Source organism: Tamandua tetradactyla, chromosome 2, assembly GCF_023851605.1.
Source record: "Tamandua tetradactyla isolate mTamTet1 chromosome 2, mTamTet1.pri, whole genome shotgun sequence".
Lineage (NCBI taxonomy): Eukaryota > Metazoa > Chordata > Mammalia > Pilosa > Myrmecophagidae > Tamandua > Tamandua tetradactyla.
The window spans coordinates 209,449,830-209,460,700 of NC_135328.1; the positions used below are offsets into that span (position 1 = coordinate 209,449,830).

General features: G+C 40.9%; 1 protein-coding gene across 18 annotated transcripts in view; it reads left to right on the forward strand.

Moving 5' to 3' along the window:
* SPATA21 (spermatogenesis associated 21) overlaps positions 1-10,871 on the forward strand; it is a 68,109-nt gene that overhangs the window by 56,186 nt on the left and 1,052 nt on the right. For all 18 annotated transcript variants that reach the window (XM_077151134.1, XM_077151138.1, XM_077151132.1 and 15 more), the window contains 2 exons: positions 9,418-9,593; positions 10,491-10,665. In XM_077151134.1, the coding sequence (XP_077007249.1) occupies positions 9,418-9,593; positions 10,491-10,665 (351 nt within the window). The remainder of the gene's footprint in view (positions 1-9,417; positions 9,594-10,490; positions 10,666-10,871) is intronic.

A 10,871-nucleotide genomic window follows, 5' to 3' on the forward strand; every position in this document is an offset into this window, starting at 1 on the left:
CTCGTGCTTTGGGTATAAGATCTAGGAAACTGCCTCCTATTATAAGATTTATAAGATATTTCCCTACATTTTCTTCTAAAAGTTTTATGGTCTTAGATATAATATTTAGGTCTTTGATCCATTTTGGGTTAATGTTTGTATAGGGTGTGAGATGTGGATCCTCTTTCATTCTTTTGCACATGGATATCCTGTTCTCTAGGCACCATTTATTGAAGAGACTATTCTGTCTCAGGTCAGTTGGCTTGACTGCCTTATCAAAGATGAATTGTCCATAGATGAATGGGTCTATATCTGAACAATCTATTTGATTCCATTGGTCAATATATCTATCCTTATGCTAGTACCATGCTGTTTTGACCACTGTAGCTTTATAATATGCCTTAAAGTCAAGTGTTGTGAGACCTCCAACTTCATTTTTCTTTCTCAGGATACTTTTAGCTATCCAGGGCACCCTGCCCTTCCAGATACATTTGGTTATTGGTTTTTTTCTGTCTCTGAAAAGTAAGTTTTGGGGATTTTAATTGGTATTGCATTGAATCTGTGAATCAATTTAGGCAGAATTGACATCTTAACTATATTTAGTCTTCCAATCCATGAACATGGTATGCTGTTCCATTTATTAAGGTCTTCTGTGATTTCTTTTAGCAATTTCTTGTAGTTTTCATTAAATAGGTCTTTTGTATTCTTAGTTAAATTTATTCCTAAATATTTTATTCTTTTGGTCACAATTGTAAATGGAATTTTTTTCTTGATTTCCCCCTCAGATTGTTCATTATTAGTATATAGAAACACTACAGATTTTTGAGTGTTGGTCTTGTAACCTGCCACTTTGTTGTACTCATTTATTAGCTCTAATTGTTTTGCTGTGGATTTTTCAGGGTTTTTGACATATAATGTCATATCATTGGCAAACAGTGAGAGTTTTAATTCTTCCTTTCCAATTTGGATGCCTTGTATTTCTTCTTCTTTTCTAATTGCTCTTGCTAGAACTTCCAACACAATGTTGAATAACAATGGTGATAGTGGTGTCCTTGTTTTGATCTTGATCTTAGGGGGAAATTTTTCAGTTTTTTCCCATGAGGATGATGTTAGCTGTGGGTTTTTCATATATTCCCTTTATCATGTTGAGGAAGTTCCCTTCTATTCCTATCCTTTGAAGTGTTTTCAACAAGAAAGGATGTTGAATTTTGTCAAATGCCTTTTTTGCACCAACCAAAATAATCATGTGGTTTTTCTGCTTTGATTTGTTGATATGGTGTGTTACATTAATTTTATTATGTTGAACCATCCTTGCATACCTGGGATGAATCCTACTTGGTCATGGTGTATAATTCTTTTAATGTGCTGCTGGATTCTATTTGAAAGAATTTTGTTGAGGATTTTTGCATCTATAGTCATGAGAGAGATTGGTCTGTAATCTTTTTTTCTTGTAGTATCTTTGTCTGGCTTTGGTGTGAGGGTGATGTTGGCTTCATAGAATGAGTTAGGTAGACTTCCCTCCTTTTCAACTTTTTGAAGAGTTTGAGCAGGATTGGTACTAATTCTTTCATGAATGTTTGGTAGAATTCACATGTGAAGCCATCTGGTCCTGGACTTTCCTTTTTTGGGAGCTTCTTAATGACTGATTCAATTTCTTTACTTGTGATTGGTTTGTTGAGGTTGTCTATTTCTTCTTGAGTCAATGTTAGTTGTTCATGCCTTTCTAGGAAGTTGTCCATTTCATCCACCTTGTCTAGTTTATTAGCATAAAGTTGTTCATAGTATCCTCTCATTACCTCCTTTATTTCTGCAGGGTCAGCGGTTATGTCTCCTCTTCCATTTCTGATTTTATTTATTTGCATCCTCTCTCTTCTTCTTTTTGTCAACCTTGATAAGGAGCCATCAATCTTATTGATTTTCTCCTAGAACCAACTTCTCGCTTTGTTGATATTATTGATTATTTTCATGTTCTTAATTTCATTTATTTCTGCTCTCATCTTCATTATTTCTTTCTTTTTGCTTGTTTTGGGGTTCGTTTGCTGTTCTTTCTCTAGTTCTTCCAAGTGAACAGTTAATTCCTACATTTTTGCTCTTTCTTCTTTTTTTGGTATAGGCATTTAGGGCAATAAATTTCCCTCTTAGCACTGCCTTTGCTGCATCACATACATTTTGATATGTTGTGTTTTCCATTTTCATTTGCCTCTACATATTTACTGATTTCTCTTAGTAATTTCTTCCTTGACCCATTGGTTGTTTAGAGTGTGTTATTGAGCCTCCATATATTTGTGAATTTTCTGGCCCTCTGCCAGAAATTTCTGACTTCATTCTTTTATGATCTGAGAAAGTGTTTTGCATGATTTCAATCTTTAAAATTTATTGAGACTTAATTTTAAAAATATTTGTGCATGAGAAAGAACAAAGGAATGTCATTACTGCAGGGTGCTGAAAATAGATGGTAATTAATGTTTTAAAATTTCACCTTATTGTGAGACTAAAGCAAAGAATGTTTATTTGGTACAAAATTTATATTTTGACTAGTGCATTTCCTAATATAACTTATGTAGATTGCTTGATTGAATACCATAAGTACTTTGAATCTCAGGTAGGACATGAGATTTTGTTGGTTTGTCCAAAGTGATACCCCAATGAATCCCAGAGTGATTCAGTCAGTGAGTGGAAAAGTATTTGCAAAGTTCCCTTTGGGGAATGGGGAGAATGGGGAGAAATTCAACTTCCTGAAGTTGAATTCTTGATATTCTCACAAACAGTGTGGACAACCAAAGCTATAGGCTGAGCCCCCAGTCTTGGGGTTTGTTCATATGAAACTTAACCTCACAAAGGATAGGTCAAGTCTACTTAAAATTTAGGCCTAAGAGTCACCCATAAGAGAGCCTCTTTTGTTGCTCAGATGTGGCCTCTCTCTCCAGGCAACACAACAAGCAAACTCACCACCCTCCCCCTGTCTACGTGGGACATGACTCCCAGGGGTGTGGACCTTCCTGGCAACGTGGGACAGAAATCCTAGAATGAGCTGAGACTCAGCATCAAGGGATTGAGAAAACCTTCTCAACCAAAAGGGGGAAGAGTGAAATGAGACAAAGTGTCAATGGCTGAGAGATTCCAAACAGAGTTGAGAGGTTATCCTGGAGGTTATTCTTATGCATCAAGTAGATATCATTTTGTTATTCAAGGTGTAATGAAGAGGCTGGAGGGAACTGCCTGAAAATGTAGAGCTGTGTTCCAGTAGCCATGTTTCTTGAGGATGATAGAATAATGATACAGGTGTCACAATGTGACCGTGAAAACCTTGTGTCTGATGCTCCTTTTATCTACCTTGTCAACAAAGGAGTAGAACGTATGGAATAAAAATAAATAGTAGTGGGAACAAATGTTAAAATAAATTTAGTTTGAAATGCTAGTGATCAATGAAAGGGAGGGGTGAGGGATATAGTATGTATAATCTTTTTTTTTCTTGTTTTTGTTTTATGTCTTTTTCTGTTGTCTTTTTATTTCTTTTTCTGAATTGATGCAAATGTTCTCAGAAATGATGAATATGCACCTATGTGATGATATTGTGAATTACTTATATATATGTAGAACGGATTGATCACATGGTAATGTTTTAGTTCATTTGTTAAATTTTTTAAATTAATAAATAAATTAATTAAAAAATTTTATTGAGACTTGCTTTGTGGCCCATCATATGGTCTATCCTTGAGAATGATCCATAAGCACTTGAGAAAAAGGTGTATCTTGCTGTTGTGGGGTGTAATGTTCTATAAATGTCTGTTAAGTCTGGTTCATTTATTATATTATTCAAATTCTGTTTTTTTATTGATCCTCTGTCTAGATGTTCTGTCCATTGATGAGAGTGGGGAGTTGAAGTCTCCAATTATTATGGTAGATATGTCTATTTCTCTTTACAGTGTTTGCCTCATGTATTTTAGAGCACTCTGGCTCGGTGCATAAATATTTATGATTGTTATGTCTTCTTGTTGAATTGTTCTTTTTATTAATACATAGTGTCCTTCTTTATCTCTTTTAATTGTTTTACATTTAAAGTCTGATTTGTTGGGTATCAATATAGCTACTCCTGCTCTTTTCTGATTGTTGTTTACGTGAAATATCTTTTTCCAATCTTTCACTTTCAACCTATGTTTATCCTTGGGTCTAAGATACATCTCCTGTAGACAGCTGTTCTAGTTTGCTAGCTGCTGGAATGCAATATACCAGAATGGCTTTTAAAAGGGGGAATTTAATAAGTTGATAGTTTACAGTTCTAAGACCAAGAAAATGTCCAATTAAAACAAGTCTATAGAAATGTCCAATCAAAGGCATCCAGGGAAAGATACATTGGTTCAAAAAGGCCAATGATATTCAGGGTTTCTCTCTCATCTGAAAAGGCACATGGTGAACACAGTCATAGTTTCTCTCTTGGCTAGAAGGGCACATGGTGAGCAAGGTATCATCTGCCACTTTCTCTCCTGGCTTCCTGTTTCATGACACTCCCTGGGAGGCGTTTTCCTTCTTCATCTCCAAAGGTCACTGGCTTGTGGGCTCTCTACTCTCGTGGCAATGTCGTTCTTCTCTGCTCTCTCTGAATCTCCATTCTCCAAAATGTTTCCTCTTTTATAGGACTCCAGTAAACCAATCAAGACCCACCCAAATGGGTGGAGACATATCATCACCTAATCCAACTTAACCAGCACTCTTGACTAAATCACATCATCGAGGCAGATAGTCTGATTACAGTTTCAAACATACAGTATTGAATAGGGATTATTGTACCTTCATGAAATGGGATTTTGATTAAAATATGGCTTTTCTATGGGGCATACATCCTTTCAAACTAACACAACAGCATATAGATGGGTCCTGTTTTTTAATCCATTCTGTCAGTCTATGTCTTTTGACTGGGAAGTTTAATCCATTAACATTTAGTGTTATTATTGTAAGTGCAGTACTTTCTTCTATCATTTTGCCTTTTGGGTTTCATATGTCATATCTAATTTTTCTTCTTTTACCTTTACTGATATTCTTCATTTCTACACTCTTCTCCACACCTCTCTCTCCTGTCTTTTCCTATTTTCCTCTAGTGCTCTCTTTAGTATTTCTTGCAGAGTCGGTCTCTTGGTCACAAATTCTCTTGGTGATTTTTTTGTCTGAAAATGTTTTAATTTCCCCCTCAGTTTTGAAGGACAATTTTGCTGGATATAGAATTCTTGCTTGGCAGTTTTTCTCTTTTGGTGTCTTAAATATATCATACCACTCTCTTCTCACCTTCATGGTTTCTGCTGAGAAATCTATTCATAGTCTTATTGGGCTTCCCTTGTATGTGATGAATTGTTTTTCTCTTGCTGCTTTCAAGATTCTGTCTTTCTTTTTTGACATCTGACATTCTGATTAATAAGTATCTTGGAGTACATCTATTTGGGTCTATTCTGTTTGGAGTATGCTGGACTTCTTGGATCTGTAATTTAAAGTCTTTCCTAAGAGTTGGGAAATTTTCAGTGATAATTTCCTCCATTAGTTTTTCTCCTCCTTTTCCCTTCTTTCTCCTTCTCAGACACCCACAACATGTATATTCATGTACTTCATGTTGTCATTCAATTCCCTGAGTCCCTGCTCATATTTTTCCATTCTTTTCCCTACATTTTCTTTTCCTTGCCAGATTTCAGATGTCCCATCCTCCAGTTCACTAATCCTATCTTCTGCCTTTTGAAATCTAACTTTGTAGGTTTCCATTGTTTTGTTCATTTCTTCTACTGTGCCTTTCATTCCCATAAGTTCTGTGATTTGTTTTTTCAGATTTTCAATTTCTTCTTTTTGTTCTTTCCTTTCCTTGTTTATATCCTCCCTCAATTCATTGATTTGTTTTTTGATGAAGTTTTCCATGTCTGTTCGAACATCCTGAATTAATTGTTTCAACTCGTGTATCTCATTTGAATTGGTGGTTTGTTCCTTTGACTGGGCCATATCTTCAATTTTCTTAGTATGATTTGTTATTTTTTGCTGGAGACTAGGCATTTAATTTCCTTAATTAGTTTATTCTGGAGATTGTTTTCACTTTTTTTTCCCTAGGATTTTCTTGCTGGATGACTTTGTCTATCTATTCTTTGACATTCAGTTCAGCTTATTCTAGACCTCTAGCTTAGGTTTTGTTTTACAGATCAGAATTTTTCAGTTCCTGTTTTCTTGCTTCTTGCCCTGCCTGTATAGTGCCTTTCCCCCCACCCCTCTTAGGAGGATCTACTTAGGTATTATACACCCCAGTCAGATTTTCCTAGACCAAACTGGCCTCCTTTCAGGAGGAAAGAGTCACCTGTGTCAGTTTTCCCTGAGGGTGAGACCCAGCAGGTTGAAAGACTTTCCTATGAAGCCTCTGGACTCTGTTTTTCCTGTCCTGCCCATTATGTGGCACTTGTCTGCCTGTGGGTCCCACCAGCATAAGGTGATGCAGTACCTTTAGCTTTAGCAGACTCTCCCTGCTGGGGACATGGCTGAGACAGAGGAGGGGTTGTAGGCTGGCTTTACTTGCTTCAGTTTTCCAGACCCTGAGGTCTGAATTCCTTGAGAGAGGGAATCCACCTGAGCTGGACCCCACCCCTCTCCTGGGGAAGGCACAGCCTCCAGAAAAACTCTCAAACAAGCTTAATTCTGTCCATGCCTGGGGAATTTGGAGCCTGAGAAGCCCTGCAGCTGTATCCAAAGAACAGTCAAGCCATAGAAACATAGCCACACACAAAATAATAATTCCTTTTCAGAGCAGGACCCCATTCCTAGGGTTTGCCAATCAAGAGCTTAAGTTGGTACATTGCTCTCTGCATCTCCAGGTCCTATGTGCCCCTCCTTTCCCTCAGGAACCAGACCCTTTCAAGTATTTTATGCTGTCTGATCCAAAAAACCTCTGCTCTTTTTCCTTTTTCCATCAGCCCTGCCCCCTCTACATCAGCACAAAACCCAGCAGCCTCAGCTTTTACTCGAGGTTCAGTTGAGCTGGGGCCCTATTTTTAGTAGTCAGAATTTGTTAATTAATTCCACAATTGGAGCTTGGTTGCACTCAGTCCCTGCTGCTAGTAAAGTCCCTTTCCTTTCCCCTCTGGGAAGCAGCCTGTGGGGGAGGGGCACTGGCTCCACAGCTTGGGGGACTTACAGTTTTAGGTGGGCTCGCAGCTGGTCCAGCTTGTCCAGACTGGGGTATGCTATGTGTCTGGTTACTGATGTGTGGCCCCAGCAGTTATTCTGTACTGTTCCTGGCTATTTACTAGCTGCTATGGAGGACGAACTAAACCCCACACCTCGCTAAGCTGCCATCTTGGCTCCTATCTCCAGTAGCTTCTTGAAAATGGATGCATGGGAGGCAAAATTTTTGAGATCTTGTATGTCTGCAAATGACCTTATTCTGTCTTCACATTTACCAAATAGTTTTGCTGGGTATAGATTTCTAGGTTGGTGTATTAGTTAAGGAATAAGACCCCAATATATTACAGTTCAAGAAAGATAGGAGTTTCTTTCTCATGTTGACAGTCCAGAGGAAGCTGGCAGGGAGATAACAATGCTCCACAAGTTTTCCCAGGCACCGAGTTTACTTCCAACTTATTGTTCCACCATTCCTTAGGACTAACCAGCAACACATCAACATCCAAGAGCACGGAAAGGGGAAAGAGGAAAATGCAGGGCAAGCAATTTCCTCAAAACTCATGATCCAAAATGCTTATATACATTCTGCTCACATACTATTGGCCTCTGGGGTAGAACTAATTTCTGGTTTACTCAGGCCATTGCCTTTTGGGTCCTAATTTTACATAGGAGTCTAGATCCAATCTTCCACCATGTGAGGGCTCTGGGATTTTTTTCTGTCTTTTGTGTATGAGGCCCATTAAAACCCAAAATTTCACACCCCATGGATAGGCAGAGACCCTAGCAGATCCATAAGTTTCAACCCTTGGTTACCTCTCTAACGGTTTCCCAACCCTCTTGAGTAGCACACCAACCTTTCAACACTGCTTGCAAAGCCCCAGATGATCTGGCCTTGCCATTTGGCTGCCCACATCTCCTCCCCTTCCTCCCTCCCTTCTAACCCCTGTTACCTCCTTGCTGTTTCTAGAACTCATCAAGCTGTTTCTCATTTGTTCTTTTCACATACCATTCCCTCTGCCTGGAAGACACCTCCTCCAGGTATCTGCTTGGCTTGCTCCTTCCTCTCCTTCAAGATTCTGTTCAGATGCCATGTCCTCTGAAACTTCTGACCACTGTGGTCAAAATAACTCCTTGTTGCTGCCCACTTGCCCTCTTTTACTTTCCCTCAGAGTACCTATCACTACTGACGTCATCTTCTTTTAATTGATCTATGGTCTGACTTTGCAGGAAGCAGGAGTGAGGGAAAGACAGTGAACAGGGAAAGAGGGAGAATCAATACAAGGAGCCTATGACAGTTGATTCAGAACTGTCAGGGGAAGAAATGCAGAAGTCTGTTATGTTTCAACCACCATCTCTGTTGTTCAAGTGTAGACCGCACAGGTATTTAACTCCCCTGCACTTCTGTGTTGCACATGTATCCAATAAGCCCCAGTTAGGAAGTGAGAATCTCATGCCTGAGATGAGACCCTATCAGGTTGTCCTTGTGGAAAGCTGGTTGAAGCCTGTGCAGAGGTGGTTGCTATGGCTGATATAAGAGGTGGAGCCTATAGGCTATGATAATGGGACCTTGTATGGATGTCTCCTCCCCCTCTTTCCCAAGCGCCTATAAGAGTGGCCAATGTACAGTGAACACTCAATGAATATTTGTTGGATGAATGAATGATGCTGAAGATTAGTGGGGAAAAGGCAAGTAGTAACAAGTTAAGAAAATCAAGTGGGCTTTGGGTTATGAAGGGGTGAATATAGGTTGTTAGGGGGTCTGCAGCAGGGATCCTAACCAGTCTGCAGGAGGACGGAGAGGGGTTTCTGGAGATGGCCCTTAAGCTGAAATCTGAGGAGGAGTTAATTCCACAGCTTATTTACAAAGCACTCACACATCTATGTAAAAATATCAATGATACTGACCAAGCTCTTTCTGTGCACCAGACATTGCTAAGTGCTTGATGGGCCTTGTTAGTTAATCCTTGTACTTTAACCCTATAGTTTGTAGACAATTTGATCCTTGTTTTACCAAGGGGAAACCTGAAGCTTGAAATCGAGAGATTTGCTGTGACAATGTAGAGATAACAATATTCCCCAACTTCATATAGGGGTAACTGAGGCCCAGAGCAGGGCAGTGACTTGCCTCTGGTCACAAGAAAGTTAGTGGTGGAGCCTGGACTAGAACCCAGGTTCTCCCAGCTCCTGGGCTTCTGCTCCTGCTCCAGAGCTGGCCAGAAAGAACAGGGGCTCAGAAGACATGGGAGAAGGGTGAACTAAACACAGCCAGACTGACCTGGGCAGGCACTGCCTCTACAGATATTACCAGAAGAAACTGAAGGAAGGCTCCTGCAAGGCCCGAGAGGTGGAATCGGCCATAGGCCAACTGCGGTCCAGGAAGAAGCTTTCCTACAACCCCCAGCAGACAGACGTCTTAGAAATCCCAGAACGAAGGGTCCTGAGGATCCTGAGCCGACTGAAGCAGCAGAACTATGGTGAGGGCCCTGGGCATGGTGGGAAGGAACAGGGTGGGGGCACTGCTCTCCTGCTTATCTGGCCTCCACACAGCCAGCTCCAGGTTACTGAGAGGACCTCTGATTTCCCACTCTGAGCTCAACTGAGAGGGCCACTACAATGGGGCTGACAATCACCATCCCACATCCAGCTCCGTGACAAAGTATTTTGGCACAGGACTCTTCCCCTCTAACCTTAACCCTGAGTAATGGTTGGTCTCAAGAGGCTAGACTGAGAAGGAAGCAATCATGAAGATAAACAATCCCAGCTCACCCTGTATTGAGCACACACCAGTCACTGCAGATACACTAGAATTTAATCCTAATACTTACCTATTTACCCATTTTACAGATGAGAAAACTAAAGGTCAGGAGGTTTAAGTGATTTGTCCATGACCCCACAGCTAGTGTGTCAGAAAGGGGGTTGGTTGCACCCAGGTCTGACTCAAAAACTGTGTGCCCTCCATTGGACAAGACTGCCTTCTCATAAGGATAGGTAGCATTTATTAGGCTCCTACTGTGTGCCAAGTGAAGGGTTAGGAGTTTTACTAGAGCTGGGTAATTGAAGTCTGTTAGCTGTGTCCAACAGACTGCCAGGACTCATAGCAGAGACAAGTGTTCCTTTCAAAGTGATGTTATTTAGTGCCTCTCTGCTTGGCATTCAGCCAGGTGCTTTGAATATAGTATCCCTTTACTCTCACCATCAATTCTGTAAGGTGGGTACCACTATCATTTTCAGCTCATAGAGGCTGAGAGGTTAAGTGACTTGCCCAAACCCACTAAGTTAATTAAGCGCCAGAGCTGGGATTTCATCAGGGTCTGCCTGCCTCCCACAGCTGTGTATGCCCTGAAGCAGTCTCCTCCTGTCTCCTTTGCTAGCTGCCAAGCTGCAGAGCCCCTATTCCCAGGTGCCCTGCATCCCACTCTGTCCACGGCTGGACAAGAAGACAATCCGTCGGAAACAGGGCAACCACTACGTGCTGGACCAGTGTGCCACCAGCCTGGGCCCTGACATCCGCAGCCTGTTCTTCCAGACGGGATCTCAAGGAGGCAGGTTGGTGGGCACCGAGAGCAGTCTCCTCCCAGGCCCATCCATCATCTTCCTTTCATAGGCCTTGGCCTAAGCCCAGGGGAATCCATCTTTCCAGATGATACTTGGGAGATTGCTTGCCCCAGGGAGGACAAAGAGGACAGGGCAGAAAGGAGAAGACACTAAGCTTTGCTGAGTGCCCATGTATCAAGTGGATTATTTGTCAGGGT